Consider the following 20070-nt stretch of genomic DNA (forward strand, 5'->3'; position numbering starts at 1 on the left):
GTTGCAATTATCCTGCATTTTTCTTTGTACGCAGTTTTCCAACCAATGAAATTCCGCGTAAAATCCGGAAATTTCTTCCGTTATTACACTCCACTCGAATCTAATTCACGCTCGCTGCAAACGTTTGAAGTAAAAGCGATCCTCCAGCAGTTACCGTACACTTTCTCGAAACCTTCACGTGCGGTGCCACTTTGAAACAATACTCGTCCAGCGGAGCTACAATTTTGCAATTAAGGATTTCTAGCGATTTTCACGTGGAGAGAAACGGTTCGTTAACGAGCAAACAGAAAATCTCGAGCTGCTTCGGTTGCGCCATTGTTACTCCAGCTGGGCTGGTTTACGGTCCCCGTTGAAAAAAGGATAAAAAAGATCCGCGCCGAGTATCGGCCGTGTCGCGTTCATTTCCGTTCACGAATCGGTAGGGACGATAAATCACCGGTTATCTCGGGAGGGGGGGGGGCCCAGCTGGAGGTTGCTCGTACGGATCAACGTGACGTTTGCTATAACGGAACTACGTCATAAATTATCGAGGCAGCCTCGCGCAGGCCAGGTAGCCCGATAAAAATTTCCTGGCCACTTTGCGTCACACCGGTTTCTCCCGCGCCCTCTCGCCGCACTTCCCTTCCACGCAATTCCAAGAAGGTCAAGTACTTTTCGCCAACGGACCCGATCGTCCTTCCGGTTATCGACGCTACGCATCCTCGACGTTAATTCGATTCTCCTTCCTTCTTTCGATCTAGAGAGAGAAACTGGCGAGAAGAAGATCTGAACTTGTTTGCTACGTGAAAATTAGAGACAGTGTCGAGAATCGAAGGAAAATTCGAACTGTGAAGAGAAGAAGACGGTAATAGGGTTGAAGTGGAGAAGAAGTTCGTACACCGGAGGAGCGGCAAAACGTTTACACGCTCGTAAAACGGTGACACGGAGGGGGTTTTACATGCGTCATCGTCGTGCGGGTACAAATCGCACGCGACCATACGCTTCGACGACAGTACACGTGCGTAACGAAGCGCTTGATCGCTCCTTCGGAACACGGGGCTTCGATCCTCTTTCAAGGATACACTGTGATAAATGCGGGACCGGAGATGACGCCCTCTACGTTCTCCAAAATGACCGTCCGGCTCGTCCTGCTGTGTCTACTTGTCGTGTGCAACGGTGAGTACGTTTTGTCATTTCCTTCTGGGTTTGTTTCGTGCGTCACTGTCGACACCTGCTGTTGTAATAATTCGGGCGTACGGCGGTTCGTTTTGCTCCGAGGAGAATCAGTTCTCTCGGTGAAACTCTTCTTGTGAAGTTTTTCCAAGGAATTTTCAAAGAGATCGCGATTGAAAATGTGAATGAGCAGTAGATTTCTGGAAAAGTAGAATTCGTTTCGTTTCAAAAAGAATAAGTTGGATAATTTTTTAGTAAAGTTCTTGAAATTTTGCAGAGTAATTCGTTGAGATGGAATTTTGAAAGGAGTCGTAAATAAAAATGCGAACGAACGTTTTCATTTTTTTAAAAATGGTCGTTTAATTCTGGAAGAAGTTCGGTCATTTTTGGTCGAAAGTGTAAACGTCAAATTTTGAAAATTCTCCAAGGGAATTTATTGTGCTCGAATTTTTCAAAGAAATTGCGATTAAAAATTCGAAAGAACGAATTGTTATTTAAAAAAAGAATTGTTCATCGAATGGTGGGCAAACAGGTGAATCACACTTTATCGGACTTAAAGATTAACGAAGCATTGAAACTTTATCGTCGCACGTCGACAATTAATTGCTCCATAAATAATAACCGTGTTACTTTTCACGATGACAATTTTGAAAACAGGCCACGTAACGTCGATGTGTGTACGCGATAAAATAGTTTCGAGCGTGTTCATCGTTGGCTTAACACGCCGGCGAATCGAAATTTGCGCGTCAATTAGCTATCGGGAAATATGGACGGAAGGAGAACGTGGAATTACCTGGCGCGTCGTTTATCGAGGAACAATAAAATTACAACGGATAAAGCCGGTCTACGAATGTAACTTCCAATTCACATTGCCAATTAAACGTAGAAAGATTTGCGACGTATCGACGTGACTCTTCGACTTTGACGTCAATTCCGACAAATCACAGAAATGTTTAATTTATCTATAGATTAAAAGGAAGGAAAACAATAAGATTTTTCACGTTGTACGATTTCGAATTCTCTTCCTGAATACGTGTGCGCAGCTCGAAATAGCTGAATATATTATCCGTAAGGTGTAAGATTCGATTGGAGCAACTGTTAGGACATTGACAGCGAGCCATCGATCGAATCGGAATTACGCATAGTGTTACAGTGTCGACTGATTGACATGGCTGAATTAATATGCCGCGAGCCGTCAATTTAACGACTTGGAAGGCCTTAACCTCGACAAGGGCCGCGTAGCCTTTAAACGCCGTCGCAAATGTTGCATTCGAAATGACTAGTACGAGGGCATTGGTTCTTGCTGTCACTGACACGTTGTGTCGCATTATTGGTCCAACCATCGAACTTCATTCGACAGAACTGACTTATATTTTTATTCCGCTCCAAAGAAGAACTTTTACAATTATCGACTTGCAATCCGTCTAAAATTCCCCTAAATGCATTCGCACGCGAAAACTAAGTTACCCAAATTATTTTGCCTCCTGGAACGAAAGCGCCAATTGACTTACATTTTTATTTCATCTATTAAATCTTAATACACAAGACGCATTCATAACGAAGAGTAATCTTCAAAATTATCGACTTGCAATCCGTCACGCGAATGCTAAATTACCTAAACGTTTCTCCCTCTTGGAACGGAAGAGCCAATTGACTTACACTTTTCTCCCACCTATTAAATCTCAACACACAAAATGCATAAGCACAATCTTAAAAATCTTCCACACACAATCGACTTCCCTAAACGCACTCTCGCGCGAAAGCTAAATTACCCAAATTCTCTCCCTCCCTGAAACGAAAGACCCAATTAACTCACGTTCTTGTTTCGTCTCAATGCACACGATGCATTCATACCGAATAACACCTTTCAAAATTATCGACAGACAATCGATCCAAAGATCTTCCACATACCGTAGATTCCCCTAAACGCGTGCACTCTCACGCGAAAGCTAAATTACCGAAATTCCTATACACGACATCCACGAAATCGCGTGGAAACGGTTTCTTTACCAGCACCTTGGCAGTGAAACGAACACTCTCAAGGCGATTCTATCGTTTCGGGATCCCCGTTTCTCTTGACACACGCGGTGCCGTCTGACCGCGTGAAAAATCTGTGTTAATCGGGTTCGATTCACTTTCGTACACACAATGCGACGATCACACTCCACGCTCGTGGCCGTCTCGTTCGAATAATAAACGCCGCTGGACGATAGTTCGCGCTGTAGAACAGAGAGACGAAACCGCTCGGTGATCTCGAGCGCGCGTAATCAGAGCGAGACGCCTGGCTATCGCTCGGTATCGCCTCCACTCTTCTTAGTCGTTGCACTCCGGACGATTTCGACGGAATTAGAAATGTAATTGGCTGTGTCCAGGTCCTCCTCGTTAAGTTTCACCGGAGAGAGGATTCCCGAGGCTCGAGGAGGAGGACGCTCTGCATAGGAATGAGGATTTTAGTTCGTTGCTAAAGCCTGAAAAATGTTTCCCCACTGTCACGGTCTTTTGGAGGGTATAGTTGCTTTTGGGAAGAGAGGTTTGGAAATGGTACTGAGGATGAATGAAACGTCGGAGTGAAAGAAATGTGCTTCGTTCGAGTAAATGCGTGATTACATCTGATTTTGATAGATGATGCGTCATAGTTCACCCCGCAGAACAGTTTGGAGCAATGATTCCATAGATTCGTGTCGAATTTTCGAATTTAGATTACTGTTTCCAACGAACCTTGAAATTTGGTGAAAAAGCGTAAGCGTCTCCTAACTCCACTACTTTATCCTATTCCTTTTTTTTATTTTGGTACGAGCATTAGGTCGCTATAGATTTTCATTGAAATATTTTTCGCTTTCGGCACGAACTTACGGGATGACCTAATAAATATTCATTCATATCGTATACGAGACATCGAACTTTGTTACATTACATCTACTAGCAGCAAGAAATTGTTTATTAGATGCTGTAATATGCGATAGATCGCAAGTAGATCAGACAGTTCACACAAAAAGGGTTAACGATTAGAACGTTAAGCGAGAAGTATGACAGATTCTCGAAGAACGATTGAAAAAACGAGAGAATGGAAGTAAGTGGGACTAAGGTTTGCGGTAACACAGTTACCAAGTTTGCCGTGAAGACGTTTGCATCTCGAATACGGTTCGCCTCTGAGAACGATGCAAATCGAAGCGATCGAGCGTAAAGAAGTCGAGACGATCTTGGACCATGCACCGTGAATCACCGAAGAAAGAGCAGGTCGGTTCGTTTACTCGTCGGGAATACTCTCTACATAATCGGTCGCTTCGAAATTGTCAACGAACCGGCGAGAGAAAGAAAAGAGGTTGTATCCTCTATTACACGCAAGAATATCGCGTGCAAATGTCCAGACATTGACGCAACGATGAAATCAATTCCCATCAATGTCACGCTCTTGAAGAAACGAAAGAAAGAAAAAACGCTGTTGAGAAAAGGTGTAAAAGAGCAAAAGAAAGAGTATCGATGGTAAGAGTGTAGCCGAGGCGAGGGTACGCCGAAGATTATCAATAACGGCGAAGAGTACGGCGTGCAGGAACGTCAATTACCGATCGTAATATCGATCCTGAGACGTTGATAGAGCCGAGGTTTCGGCGGTGATGGGATTTTTTTGTCGATCGTTTTTCGACGCCTTCTCGTAAAGCATCCGAGGCACGGCCAGGGGAGCGGTGAGCCCGAAAGAAACTGGTTCTCCTGCGGAGGGTGGTTAAACTCGATGCAATGCGTGCATTTAGTGAAACATCGCTCTGGAATGCAAACACGTGGGGAAGGGTAGGAACCCGCATGGGAACTATCGTACAGATCCTGCGTTACGATCCACGCCGCTCAATTTTATGCGTTCCATCGACACGCTCGCTTCGCTCCGCGTCGTCCAAACTAAACAGCCTTCCTTCCACGGATTTTACGTAATTCCCGTCTATTTAGAATCGTTCTTCCCTGGATTTCTCGGTCTTGCTTGCTTTCTTAAACGTTTCATATTAGATGACAGAGTGAACGATCTGTATTCCAAGTTGGATTTTTCAGGAGAGAATGAAAATCTTTTTTTTTTTAATTCAAAGATTACACGTAGATTCTCCAACGGTAAGTTAACAAGTTAACACCAAGACAAAATGATTAGAATGATTCGAAATTAGTGTACTTACACTACGATCTTTAATCGACGAATGAAATACTACGAATACCGGCGAGAATTTGCGTTTATTGAAATTAGATGAAATTAATAACGTTTTCATAATATCTCGATAATAACATTCCTCGGGAAGCTTGATTCTCACGGAATGCAGACTGCATCGCGCACGCGATCGTCGAAAAATGCCGGACCCTCCCAGTCTACACCGCCCGCAATGAGTCCTGTGAGCGAAGGATGCGCGTTCCTGCGTATCCTTGACACCATCGCGAGAATTCTCGCGCCAGGCGTGCACGCCACGTCGTTTACGGAATTCTCTTGCCTCTCCCTCTTCTCTCTGTCTCGTCCTTTGCGTCGGTAACTTCAGGAAATCAGCAGCCTTACCAACCAGCTCGTATTTTTTCTCCAATTTTCACTTCCGTCCTTCGTCACACAAAGATCGCCAGGTGATCGATATTTTTCCTTTCAAACGCTATTACGATCGACAGCTTGGCTCGCGGAGAAACGGAAACGCGATCGAACGGATTTCCGGGGTTAATCCTGGCCAAGGACGACGCTTCGATCTCGTACGCGGCAAAAATGAACGTCGATCGTTCTCGCCATATACTGGAACATCGACCGATTGCTCGAACACGTAGGCTTGTGCGTTCGCAGAGCTGGTTTTGTAATATTCCTCGTGGAGCTCTGTTGCGCGATGTGAACAATAAAATACACAATCGACTCGGAGATAAAGTGCGCAGTTGAAAAATGTGTTCGCCGGCTGGACAAGATTTCACTTCGATCGACGATCGTTCGACGTGATTTATCAACGAAATTCAACGGAATTACTCGACTCGTTCTTCTTTCATTTTCAAACAAAATGAAGATGTAATATTTAATATAACGTTGTCTCCTACCTTCGTGAAGTACCTTTAAGTACAACCCGAGCACAACGAATAAACGATATGTACACGTTGGTAAGGAGGCGTGCATAAAGTGGATTAAAGTAATTTAATCTCCTCGGGTCTCGATTTAACCGGTCTGCCTCGGCGCCGATTAAGCCGGTTAATCGAGATCCCTACCGCATTAACGTTCAGCTCCGGAGAACACAAGGAAGCCCATGAGAATTCGAACGAACCAGCCAACCGAACGTACTTCTTTCTTCTCCTTTTTTTTTTCTCAGTCGTATTAACTCGTCGAACTGTCAAATATATTTCTCTGGGAATAATAATATCTCCTTATCTTACACGGTACCCGGGACACTTTCTCCATGGTCGATCCTGTTGGAGCCGATTTGGGGACGCGATTGAAACCATTCCGGGAAATCTGACCGTGGCAATTTCTTCCTCAACTTGAACGTCGTGTCGTTAATGGAAAAATTTCCATCGAAAATGAGGCTGACGTCACCGTTGCTCATTAACGAGCTAAAAGGAGATGCATAAAGTAATCTCGTACGATCCTTTAGAATGCACTTTTCCTTTTCTCTCTCTCCTCTCTGTCGATAAGTCGTTGCATCTCGTGCGTTGAATTACGCGTGCAGATAAGACACGTCGCGAACGCCTGGAAAAAGAACGCACGGTGACTTGGTTTCGCGATTCACACGAACCCATGCGTCAATTATATATTTCGCTGATCGCGTGCAACGCGTTCGCGTCCCTTTCGATTCCACCGGTGTGATTTATGCGCACGGGAATAGTTACGAGCGCGAGTGACTTCACTCGGTAACGAGGGAAACCGTGGCACACGATGCGATTTTTGCGAGCCGCAGATGTGACATAAATCGATAAGTATCGATCGGCGGCAGTGACCACCAGCGAGCGATGCTTAAAAGCGCGAGAGGACCAGCCTGGGAATGGAATTGAACGAGACCGATCGGAGGACGCGTTCCCTTCTCGCGACGGAGAATGATTAGAGGCTGATTTCACGCGAGAAACAGTTATGTGGGTCACCTGAAGCGTGCCGCGTTGAACGATCGATTTAACTGTTCCTCCTCCTCGACGTTTATCAGAAATAAATTGCTACGGCGTTCCTCGAAGAGGAGAACAGGCGCAAACACGCGTTTCCTCGTTTCGCGAGATAAGTGGGTACATATTGGCGAAAAATACTAACTAAATATACTCTCGAGTCGAACCTTTGTTTCCTTTTTTATATTTTTTCTTCTAGAGAAGTATGTATTCCTTCGAGAACATTGTTAGATGTGAAGTTACACAATGTGCTGTGAATATACGCACAAATATTTCCTGTCTTCCGTCAACACTTTCCAAAATTCAGTTTCCCTGAGTCATCGTCTTTCCCGTCGTTGCCTTGGCTATTCTCTCCTGCGACAGGAATTTGAAAATTCCGCAAAGGAGGAAGAATTTCTCACGGTTTCTACGTTGAAAAGCTCGCGAGAAGAAGGCAACGCCCAGCGGACGCATTTTGAGTTTCACAACGAGTCTACGTGGGAAAAGAAATCGGCCGGTCTCTCTAATTGTCCTCCCGGAGACATCGATGGCGGGTTAACGACCGTAGTTTCGCGTCTATCAGCTCGTTCTTAATTACGGAACGAAATCCTCTTCGACGCGCTCGAATCCTCTCGGTTTTTCTCTCTCTCTCTCTCGCTCTTTCTCGTCAACTCTTCGTCTCACAACCGCTCCTCGCCACGAGAAACGACTGGCCTTGTCTTACGGTCGATAATCTCACGATGGGATTCCATTGTTGTGGAATTAGTCACGGCTAAGCCTACGAAGATACATCCGGGACGTCGCTGGCCCAGCTCGAATACTCGAAATACCGATCTTTGAATTCACCTGCGGCCAATTCACCGTTAAACCACTCGCGACAACGAAAGAAAATATCGTAAAATTAACGGAGGAGCATCGATGAATCGCAGCGGGCAACGATCGAAAAGTTACGTGGCGAAGTATCAAGGACGCTTGTGAAGAAAGTAAGAAAGTATCGAAGAAAGTAAAGGATGTCCTTGGACTGGCTGAACGAGCTGTCGCATCACAGATGCTGTACGATCGCGTTCGATCTTTCGTTCTCTCTATTCTCGGTATTCATTCGCACATCGAGAATCTTCGTTTCTTTCCGAAAGAATCGCGAATTGAACGAACGAAAGAGTTTGGCCAGTGCGTACTACGTACGGTTTATTAATATATCATATGGTAACACCTGCACACACGATACCACCTTATGCAATAATTCTCACGGTTCACTGCCGCAAAGTCAAACGACGAAGGATACTCTTGTCTTGCTCGTGTCGCGCAGTTTCGAACCGTTCGTTTTAAAAAGGCCGGGAAAAAGAGAAAAAAGGACGTTGTATCCGTGGAACGAAGGAAGGAAGGAATGAGGAAACGATGTACAACCATAATAATCCATTGTATGGAAATCACAGTTATTCATGGAGAAAGTTTTTTGCAAGAAAAAATCTCGGGATACTCCGATTTATTACACTCTAAACACGCCGCTTCTTTTTACGTCCTGCGAAATTCAATTACCCATGCCTGGCTCACGTTTCAAACGATAGTAAATATATAAAACCTTCCATAAAATATGCAATTTACCTTTCAATTGATAACTCGCTGAGTTTTTCGACGCAACGACTTTTCCTCGAGCAACATTTATTTTCGTAAAATCTCCAAGAGAGAGAGAGAGAGATACACAGCTCGGCACAACAATAGCCATTACAAAGAGCACAAGATGTGACGTAACCAGCCGGAGCCATTTGAATCATCATCATCATCATCATCATCATCATCATCATCATCATCATCATCATCATCATCATCATCATCATCATCATCATCATCATCATCATCATCATCATCATCATCATCATCATCATCATCATCATCATCATCATCATCATCATCATCATCATCATCATCATCATCATCATCATCATCATCATCATCATCATCATCATCATCATCATCATCATCATCATCATCATCATCATCATCATCATCATCATCATCATCATCATCATCATCATCATCATCATCATCATCATCATCATCATCATCATCATCATCATCATCATCATCATCATCATCATCATCATCATCATCATCATCATCATCATCATCATCATCATCATCATCATCATCATCATCATCATCATCATCCGAATCCTCTCGGTTTTTCTCTCTCTCTCTCTCTCGCTCTTTCTCGTCAACTCTTCGTCTCTACATCTCACAACCGCTCCTCGCCACGAGAAACGACTGGCCTTGTCTTACGGTCGATAATCTCACGATGGGATTCCATTGTTGTGGAATTAGTCACGGCTAAGCCTACGAAGATACATCCGGGACGTCGCTGGCCCAGCTCGAATACTCGAAATACCGATCTTTGAATTCACCTGCGGCCAATTCACCGTTAAACCACTCGCGACAACGAAAGAAAATATCGTAAAATTAACGGAGGAGCATCGATGAATCGCAGCGGGCAACGATCGAAAAGTTACGTGGCGAAGTATCAAGGACGCTTGTGAAGAAAGTAAGAAAGTATCGAAGAAAGTAAAGGATGTCCTTGGACTGGCTGAACGAGCTGTCGCATCACAGATGCTGTACGATCGCGTTCGATCTTTCGTTCTCTCTATTCTCGGTATTCATTCGCACATCGAGAATCTTCGTTTCTTTCCGAAAGAATCGCGAATTGAACGAACGAAAGAGTTTGGCCAGTGCGTACTACGTACGGTTTATTAATATATCATATGGTAACACCTGCACACACGATACCACCTTATGCAATAATTCTCACGGTTCACTGCCGCAAAGTCAAACGACGAAGGATACTCTTGTCTTGCTCGTGTCGCGCAGTTTCGAACCGTTCGTTTTAAAAAGGCCGGGAAAAAGAGAAAAAAGGACGTTGTATCCGTGGAACGAAGGAAGGAAGGAATGAGGAAACGATGTACAACCATAATAATCCATTGTATGGAAATCACAGTTATTCATGGAGAAAGTTTTTTGCAAGAAAAAATCTCGGGATACTCCGATTTATTACACTCTAAACACGCCGCTTCTTTTTACGTCCTGCGAAATTCAATTACCCATGCCTGGCTCACGTTTCAAACGATAGTAAATATATAAAACCTTCCATAAAATATGCAATTTACCTTTCAATTGATAACTCGCTGAGTTTTTCGACGCAACGACTTTTCCTCGAGCAACATTTATTTTCGTAAAATCTCCAAGAGAGAGAGAGATACACAGCTCGGCACAACAATAGCCATTACAAAGAGCACAAGATGTGACGTAACCAGCCGGAGCCATTTGAATCATCATCATCATCATCATCATCATCATCATCATCATCATCATCATCATCATCATTTGCCATAAGAAGCAAAGGCGATTTCACGAGCAGTCTAGAACGATGTTCGACTATAAATTCTAGAGTTTATACACCGCAGATGCAGTGAAATTATATTGCCGGCTACCGGTATGTAGCCGGGTGCGACACGTATTGTCGTAAAACCGCGGAGCCGATGAGTATGTCAATGTAAAGTGGAAACGACCTTCCAGTGTCAGCGACCACCTTTTGCTCGTCTTGAGGACGAGCGGCTCTCTGCCGCATGGCGAACGTAACGAGACAATACCAAGGACCAAGTTCGGCGTCGACGCGTATTACATACCGTGCTGGCCACGTAGAAAGTCGTGGAACGGTGCACACGAACACGCTCTTTCATTCAGTGAAATTTGACCGTGATCGTTCGACGAAACAAAAACGACCGACTTTCGATACAATTAACGATACCACCTGTGAAACGTTGTTTCGTGATTCTTCTTCTAAGTTTTTTCTTTCCTCTCTCTCTCGCGAATCCTCTGAATTCTGTTTCTTTTTCACGGCCGATGTGTATTTCTTTGACGCTTTAATTAGAAAGAAATTGTGCGATATCGCGATGATTCGATGAAGATTGATCGAGGTGAAATTTTCGCTTCTCGAGAGAGAGAAAAGAAAGTGAAGGTAAAAGCGAAACGGAAAAAATAGGAATTACCGAAATGAGCAGGTTGTCTATGAAATGGTGTGAGAGGTGATTATAGAACGTGACGATTTGGTATTCCGTTCACGTTGCATCGAGGTGAGTTTTACAACGCTAATTCTCCGTGGTTCCCCTTTTCACAAATATTTTATTATCGATCCGTCCCTGGTTCTATTTGCACATGGTGACAGACGCGCGACGCAAGGCGATTGTCTACGTGACTGCCGTAGCTTCCTGCCCGATGTGTCCTACATATATGTTCAAGTGAGTTCCTTCGGATCACGGTGTGGCTCGTCGCCTGACGGAGCCTGCTCGATTTCCGTTTCTGCAAACTCGCGAAAACTTGGCGGACCGTGGATCGAACGACTGTTCGCTAAGATCTCGATCTTCTCGCGAGAGTGAAACGGAAATCGTAAGGCTGACGGAACAAATATTGTCCAGAAATGAATAATACAATTTTGGAAAATTATTCGTTGATGTTTAAAAAATTAGGTAGGAAAGTGTGATCTGAAATTTCCTTTCGAATGAAAAGTCCTTTGAAAAGGAACGTTAGAGAAGCCAGTCGAGGTGAGGCTAAGCTAAGATGAGGAATAAAATTTCAAAGAACGATTCGTTAGAAAGTGTGATTCCAAGTTCCCTTCCGAATGAAAAACCCTTCGAAATGGCACGTCGGAGGAGGCATTCGAGGTGGCCTCGTTGTCGCCGCGTTTCAAATCCGACAAACTCTTCCATCCAGCGATATCTCGAGGAACTTGAATATGTGAGGCCAGTTGGCAATTTGGAGGAACGTGATCGCATTATAGATACCTGGCGTAGAATCCAAAATAGTCGTGGAATTTTCAAACGCGTTTAGCAACAGATGAAGCAACTCTCCTTCAAACGAGCCATTTATAACAACGCTACTTTCCTTTTCTACGATCCTCCTATCACATTTTCGAAAAGTCACGTACATTTAGGAAATTCCAGGTTTAACAATGCTGCATTGTCAATTTCGCAGGTGTACCTGTGCCAGACGAGCCCGATGGCGTTACCACGATCAAAACGATCAACGCAACAACGATTATACCAACGATCACCGTCGAGCCTGAGATTCAGGGCCACTCGATGGATGACATTTTGCCTGGTACCAAAGCACCACCGAGTCCAGTGATATTCGTGGACGTTCCAGAGCACACGGAAACGGAACTCGGCTCGTCTGTGCTTCTGGCATGCAGAACCGCTAGTCCTGTGGCCGAGTGCCAATGGTCCTGGCAGCCTTTACCACCGGTTCACCTGCCACTTCCTGATATCAGTGAAAGCCCAGCCACCAGTTAGTTATCAGTACCACTTTTATCCACTTTTATGAATAATCAACGGACCGTGTAAAATGAAATTTCTCCTCGTGAAAAACTTCAACTGAATCTTTGTAATTGTCGAATACGTCGATCCTTGATAGAATATTTCGAACCGCTGTGCGTTTTTAAGGATGTAAGAATTTTTGAAAGGACGTGAGAAAAGTAGTACGACATTTTAAACCTACTTTTAGTAGGATCGTTTATTTGTTTCGATAATGACGAGAGGACGATGTTTGCGATATGTCAAGGTCTGTTGTTTTCCACGGTATTCGTGTGTCACGTATTTATCGGAGTTCTCGTGTAATTTATAGCCACCACGGTCTCGGTGATTCAGACGACAACCACGCCGACTACCAATCCGTTGCCGGTACGACAATTTCCTGCCTTTGGGAACAATAGCAACGACTGTTCCGTAAGATTCTCGAGTACGAAGCACGAGCAGACCGGATACTGGAGCTGCGCCGCGAGAACTTCCACGAATGATCCTTTCACCAGCACGGAACCTGCTAAGTTGAGCATCGTTAATGAGCACCAGGGTATGGAATGTTGATTATCTCTCTCTCTCTCATCTGTCCTTCTAATTCAACCTCCAATTTCTTCATCTGTTGACGATTAAAAAGCGAAGAGAAGAAGAGGGGAAAAGTGTGAACGTTTACGAATATCTACAGGTCCCACGGTCGTGTTCGCGAAACTTGATAACGTGGTCGAGGTACCGGCAGGATCCTCGGCGCAAATAATGTGCCAGATGAAATCACCTGTCCGTGAGTGCCAATGGTCCTGGAGGCAGCTGAACCAATCGCAACCGTGGAACCTCGAGGTGAAACGATTTCCAGCATTTGGAAACGACAGCACCGATTGCAGTATCAAGTTCAAGAACGTGTTACCGGAGCAAGAAGGATACTGGACCTGCGGGGCCAGAATCGATCCAAATTCCTCGTTCACGCAGTCCAATCCTATACGATTTCTGATTTCGGAAGGTGAGAAAATTTTTCGAATTTTAACCTTTCACCACCGAGTTATTTCGTTGACACGTTCACTACCACGGCTCTGTTCAAGTATCGCCCCACTATCCTTGGAATTATTTTCACTTACCCTCTTAATATCTATAGTTTTTTCAGTCTTACATGATACGATAGATGCCTGCACTTGTACACAGCTGATGTTTCTTAAAAACTCAAACTGTGCGTTCTATCACGGGAATTTGTGCGTCACACATATGTGACGCTGGTAGCGAACGTGTTGGAGAACTTATTCGATCATCGCGTCTGTAATAGACACTAAAATCTTTGTCAGAGTACTCAAAGAGCACTTTGAAGTACACTTTCTATATTTCTTACGTTACAGTCGAGTTTGTGCAATTGTCAAGAGGAATCCAAGTAGCCTCAGGTGAGTCAGTGCTCCTCAGGTGTCTGGTGAACAAGCCAGTGGTTCAGTGCGAGTGGTCGTGGAGATCGTCGAACGCGACTCAAGAACCTCTGTTGGTGAAGAAGTTCAACCCGAACAAAGATACCGATCACGATTGTTCGGTGAGGTTCAAGAATATCCTGTACGAAGAGGAGGGACTGTGGACGTGTGGTGTTCGATTGTCACCTGAAGGAATTCTCCACGAGGCACCTGCAGCCACTGTCAGCCTTCTTCCCACAGGTACAAACCTCTCCGAGAAAAACTGACAAACAGCATAGCAAATCGAAGAAGTATTCTTTTCGCATGTCGATTTATCCGAAACGTTGTTGTTCCAGCCAAAGTCAGCTTCGTTGAAATGCCAACGGACACTTCCGTACCGATTGGTACGGAGGCCACGTTGAAATGCGTAACGAGCAGCCGCGTGGAGAAGTGTACGTGGACCTGGAAACCACTTCACGGAAACGAGCCAGAGATCGTCGTTCAGGAATTCCCGAGCAACGGCGACCTTGGTAGAGACTGTTCGCTCACATTGCCGCGTGTGTACACCGAAAAACAGGGTCAGTGGGCCTGCCAGGTGTCTATCAGCTCCCTGAACACGATGTTGACCTCGTCGTACGCGAAACTCACCGTGTTCGAGCAAGGTATGCAACCTTTTGTATTCCTCCATGTCCTTACCTCCACTGCCTGTCAGTTTCACGATCTAACTACACAGGGTGTCGTCGAACAACCGGTGATTGCACCGTAAAAGGGCGAGTCTATCAGGTTGTACAACTGTCAACGTAACTGACAATTAGTCGTGACTAGTAAACTCTGTGTAACTTATATTTCTATCGGGTGAAAAAAATGTAGATAGTTCGTAGATAAACGAAGGTCCTCCAAAATTCATCTCGAAGGTTTATTAACACCTGACGTTGAAACAGGTTCGACGGCCTGCGAAATGGCCTTCGAGAGGAAAATTATAAACCAGTTTATGTCGGTGACCTTGGCACGACCTTGAAGATGACCTTGGAGGACATTTTTATAATTTTTTTATCGTCAGATGTACGTTCTCAAGCCGTACAAACTTCTCTCGGTGAATTTTCTTAATTTCACTAGAAATAACTTTCCTCGTAATTCCACCGTCCTTAATTCCTCTCCGACCGATCGTGAACCGTTCTTCCTCACTTGCAGACGAGGTGAAGTTCTCCGAGCTGTCGCAGGACATTCAAATCTCAGCAGGCGGTACCGTCCTCCTGCATTGCGTGACCTCGTCGTCCGTGGAACAGTGTCGATGGTCCTTAACGCCTGTGAACTCGAACACCACCGTGGTGGTGAAGCAATTTCCGGCGAACGGAAGCGAGGCCAGGGATTGCAGCGTGAGGTTGTCCCATGCTCTAGCGGAACAGGAAGGATTGTGGACCTGCGGAGCCAGGATGCGCGGTAGACAGAACTACACAGACGCGCCACCTGCCAAGCTGAGCCTCTTGGAACCAGGTATCATTGAATCTTGAGACGGATTCGCGACATTCCTTCCACGGGTGAGGGTGTAGAGAAAGTCGTCGTCGTTTCGATCATCGGATCTGTGGTCGACGCGTGTCCGCCTCGCGATGTTCGCAAGCAAACTCATCGAGACGTGGTCGTCGATCGACCATAGATCCTGGACAATGTATAGCTTAAGCGTGTGTTATGTATATAACAGCAGCGTGCAGGATGAGTCTTATCGTCTTGAACTTGAAGAGTATCGGCGGTGTAACGCGTAGCTATTCGAATTTTTGAAAAATCAAAGAAGAACTTGGTATCTTTGAAAATGTGGCGCTGTATGGATTCAGAAAGATCGAGTGTACAATTTGTTGTTGTTTAAACGGAGAATAACAGCGTGCTTCGCGGAGAGAATTCCAAGACATTCATCTCTTACGAAACCGTAATACTTAACGATCGCCGTAACAGTACACCGATTCGTATCTTTAAATACGCGATTCCTCTTGTTTCGTTCAGCCGGTTGGATTTGTTAAACTCGAAATTGAAACTAAGATCAACAGGGAAAAACCATTCTATCCGATGCTATATTTTTTCTCTCGACATTCGTGTTTTGCAAAACAAACACGGATACACTCGGACGTTAAGTGACTCATCCTGCGCAACGTGTACATGAATGTATCGTGTAACAAACAGTTTAGCATTTGTGATCGATATCGTTTGAAAGAATGTCACTGGACACCGATGGATAAATAGACACACAGTGACTGTAACACGCTTGCAAAGTGTCGTCGAGAAAAATCGATCGCTCTGTCGTTACGTATCGCAAGCCTTATGATGTACAATTGAAGATACGACGAAGGGGAATTTCTAGGAAAAAATCGAGATCGATCGTCGATCTTCAAAGAGGATCCAATCGATCGCGTCTAATGGTTCTCCGAAGACTGTTTGTGGGTGAAGGCATCGGCGGTGTGGTGATGGAATCTGCTTGACGTTTAAAAAAAATTTCATATCGACGTCCATCTCTTCTTTCATGACTTCAGAATATTAGTCATCGATACAGGAATACACATCGTGGAACAGGTAGACACGCGGAAAAAGGAGAAGAAAACGTTTCTCTTTTGAAACGAAACCTCCGTGTTTGTATCTCTTCTTCTTTGTTTCGTCGCGAGGATTACGTTGTTACGTCCGAAGGGAAAAAAGAGAAGAAGATTCCTTGCTGGTTATACCCAGCCATACTGTTGCCGTCTATTTGCCATTCGGTCACGTTTGCATCGATTAACATTAGATCCCCTTAATTTATCACTGTTTGGTCACATTATTTCCCTGACAATTCCTTACGATAAATTTTCACGAAGATTTATTAGATCGTTTTATGCCTCGAGGCTGTCCCCCGTTGCCCGGCAATTAATGAGCGATTAATAATGCCGTCCGGTTTTCTTACGAGGCGCATGTATCATTAAAAACAAAAGGAAAAAAGGAAGAAACGAGGCTAAATAACATGTCCAGCTAGACGGTTTCATCGATAACAATTATTTCATCCACGCGATTACCTTCTCTATATTATTTCTCCGAGCACTAAATATGTTATGCGGTACATGTTTCTGCGCGCTCACTAAACTCTATCTCGAGCGTAATTATCTCTCTTTTTCTTTTCTTTTCTTTTCTTCCTCTTTTCTCTCTCCCCTCCGTCGATGGCACGCTTAAGGAGCGCACATTCTCGTTAAATAACATCTATCACTCAATGTCATTCACCCTTTCTTATTTATATGCTCAACGGCAGGTCTACGCTCAAATGATTTCGCATTTAGCATAGTTAGTAGCCGCGTTAGTAGGTACGCGAAACCTGTATTTGTATGTGTAAGCCTTTTTCGCGAGCACTCTGGCATGCATTTTATTGTCATTCCTCACGTATTATTTATTGTCGAAAGTCGCTAGCGACAGGGAAAGTGCTCGAGCTTTGGAAAAAAAAAAACCTCTCGCCGTCGAAACTTCGCGTCGATCCTCGGCGATCGTATATCTCGCGAACCGTCCATCCTTCGATCGGGCACGACCGAGGAAATTTTTCGTTTTCTCTCGGTGTGTCGGATCGTGCTCGAATGTTCTTTTTTTTTTTTTTTTTTTTTTCAAAGCAACGCCACGCTTGTACGTTAGCTCGAGGGCGTGTCGACGAACAGCAGAACAATTAATCGCCTAATTGCCCTGCTGTGCAAGTAACCAGGGAATAAAAGCCGTTCTTTCGTTCGCGTTTTCACCGACGCGACACGATCGAACCTGAGACGCGCTTAGCTAGTAATATTATTTAAAAAGAAACAACAACAACAAAAAAAGAAAATATCAAGACTACACGTAGAAACTTTTAACGTTTAAGACTAAGGAATATTTATTTGTTAAGCCGAAGTAGGTCGTTTAAGAGACTCCAGTGTGCTAATAACGATTAGACTCGTCACGGAACTGCTAACGAATCGGTTGGCCTGGTCCCGTATATTGCTAAACGAGAAGTCAACGTACCGACGACACTATGGAAAAAAAAAGAAAAAAAAACGTCCAAGATGCAGGAAGAAAGCAGGCCTCTCGTTATTTTATTTTTTTTTTTTTTTCTTCTGTTATTCGAATACTACGATATCGCACTTTACTATTATTACTCATTTATATTCAGCTACATGCTAAAAGTAACTTGTAAGTAGACAATTCTTACTATTAAGCGTCCCGTTTGAGATCCTCACATTCGTCGTTTCGGATTGATATAGCGTTGTCGTTGCACGTCAGAACACGACCGACCCAATCGCTACAAAAAAAAAAAAAAAAAGAAAAGTGAATAATCACTACGAGTTACTGTAATTACCGAAGGCAGAAAAAGTGATACCCGTAAATAATATCGAATATATTATGGGTGGGTCGATTCTAATTGCAACGTTACAGTTCGACGTGTGCCCGGTCTCACCTGAGGTAACACGATCACGTATCGCGTGCAATAATCAAACGTAGAACGCTTTCGTTCGAAGCTAATTAATACCTTCGTGTGCCATTGAGTTACTGTTAAGTTTCCAAAGCGAGCAATTCGAGAATCTGCACCGGGGTTGCGAACGGTGGATCGTACGTACGTTTCCGTGCACGTTTCAGCGTCAGTCTCTCCGGCATTGTAAACGATTTCTTTAAATAAATGGTAATACGAAAACGTCCACACCTTGCCTTTATCATTCCCATTATCTTCGACTACTAACAGATACACCGAATACACCCATTATTCGCGACCATTGAGAAATCACTTGAAACGATGTGAACGTTCTTTTACCTATCTAGAAAAATCGTCAGGATCGTTTTAAATAACACAATTTATGTACGATAAACATGTTACACACCTTCGACACATCCACACACATCTCACTGTTGTATTCTAACAGAAAACAAATGCCACGCGAAAATTGCTTGTGCACAATCCGAGCGTTCAATGTTACACGCGTCGATCTATACACGTTCGTTTCCGGAAGACTCTCTGTACTATGGAAGAGGAGGCATCAACGCTTTCGGTGATTGGGATAGAAATGATGGAACAGATTGGTCGAATTCGAAGGGTTGATTAAAAAGAGATTGATGATTTTTAGAGCCAGTGACTGTGGCACTGTGGGCTTCGCCCCATCAAACGGTCACTCTTTCGTGCAAAGTAGAGACCGTGCAATCGAAAGTGCAATGCCATTGGATCCATACGCCGAAACTTCATATTTATCAGAATACGAGTGGAACGAGAAGGTAATTTGTTTTCTTTCTGAAAAATTGACGAAACTGATAAGAACTACTTTCGTTATTTTGTATGAATTTTTAGGCACAATATAAATATGGATTATAGTACAGGAATATGTACTTTGGAATTTAAACCTGATAATTCGGATCTAGGGCAATGGTTGTGCAAATTTACAATTCCTAGAGAATACGCTGATGAAGAGCTGGGAAGCGCATCTGTGGTTTTGTTAAATAGACTAGGTGGTAGGTATTATTGAATTTGTCGAATTTTAGCGTAATTTCATGTGAGTATATCTTTGAATAGAATTTTTTTACTAACTATTTCAGTGATTTTTTCTTTTAATTTAACATTGTAGATGAGAGACTAGGATGGATTGTTGGTGCTTTAACAGCTGTAACTTTATTCCTGATGATTATTATAGTTGTTTTGGTTGTTTGTAAGACACGTTTGTTTGTCAGGAAGTCGTCACGAGTGTTAGAAACAGTTCCTGCATCGGGAACGAAGCAGAACTCACAGCTGAACAGCGAACGGTATACCGAAAATCCATTGAAAGTAGATGTACATGCTTGTGAGCAAGATAATCAAAATGCAACGAATATTAATAGTGTTCTTCCTAACAGAAGTCCGCACTTATACGAACGCGTTGAAAAAGTTCGGAAATCGTCGAAAGTGTATGAAAATATTCGAATATGAAGAAACCTTACTTTCGTTTTAGATGTAATGCGAATAAAAATTACCCTCCGATACAAATATATTTTTATCAAGAGAAATGTATGTACAGTACTTTTGATACATGTATGATTTCTTAATTTAGATATGCCAGAAATAAATGTAATAATAAATAAAACACACTGGTAAATAGAGAAAGTCAGAAAATATATTTTATATGATACAAAAT

At 43.7% G+C, this 20070-nt stretch overlaps 1 protein-coding gene across 1 annotated transcript; it reads left to right on the forward strand.

The window, feature by feature from the left end:
- Positions 1-992: 992 nt before the first annotated feature.
- Positions 993-19865, forward strand: LOC108570889. Its single transcript, XM_017932819.1, has 10 exons — positions 993-1155; positions 12235-12546; positions 12883-13107; positions 13240-13548; positions 13916-14215; positions 14311-14616; positions 15146-15448; positions 19036-19180; positions 19254-19414; positions 19528-19865. The coding sequence occupies exons 1-10, from the start codon at positions 1086-1088 to the stop codon at positions 19863-19865; spliced, it is 2469 nt and encodes an 822-aa protein (XP_017788308.1). The 5' UTR covers positions 993-1085.
- Positions 19866-20070: the final 205 nt, after the last annotated feature.

This window comes from Habropoda laboriosa, unplaced genomic scaffold (genome assembly GCF_001263275.1).
Source record: "Habropoda laboriosa isolate 0110345459 unplaced genomic scaffold, ASM126327v1 scaffold90, whole genome shotgun sequence".
NCBI lineage: Eukaryota > Metazoa > Arthropoda > Insecta > Hymenoptera > Apidae > Habropoda > Habropoda laboriosa.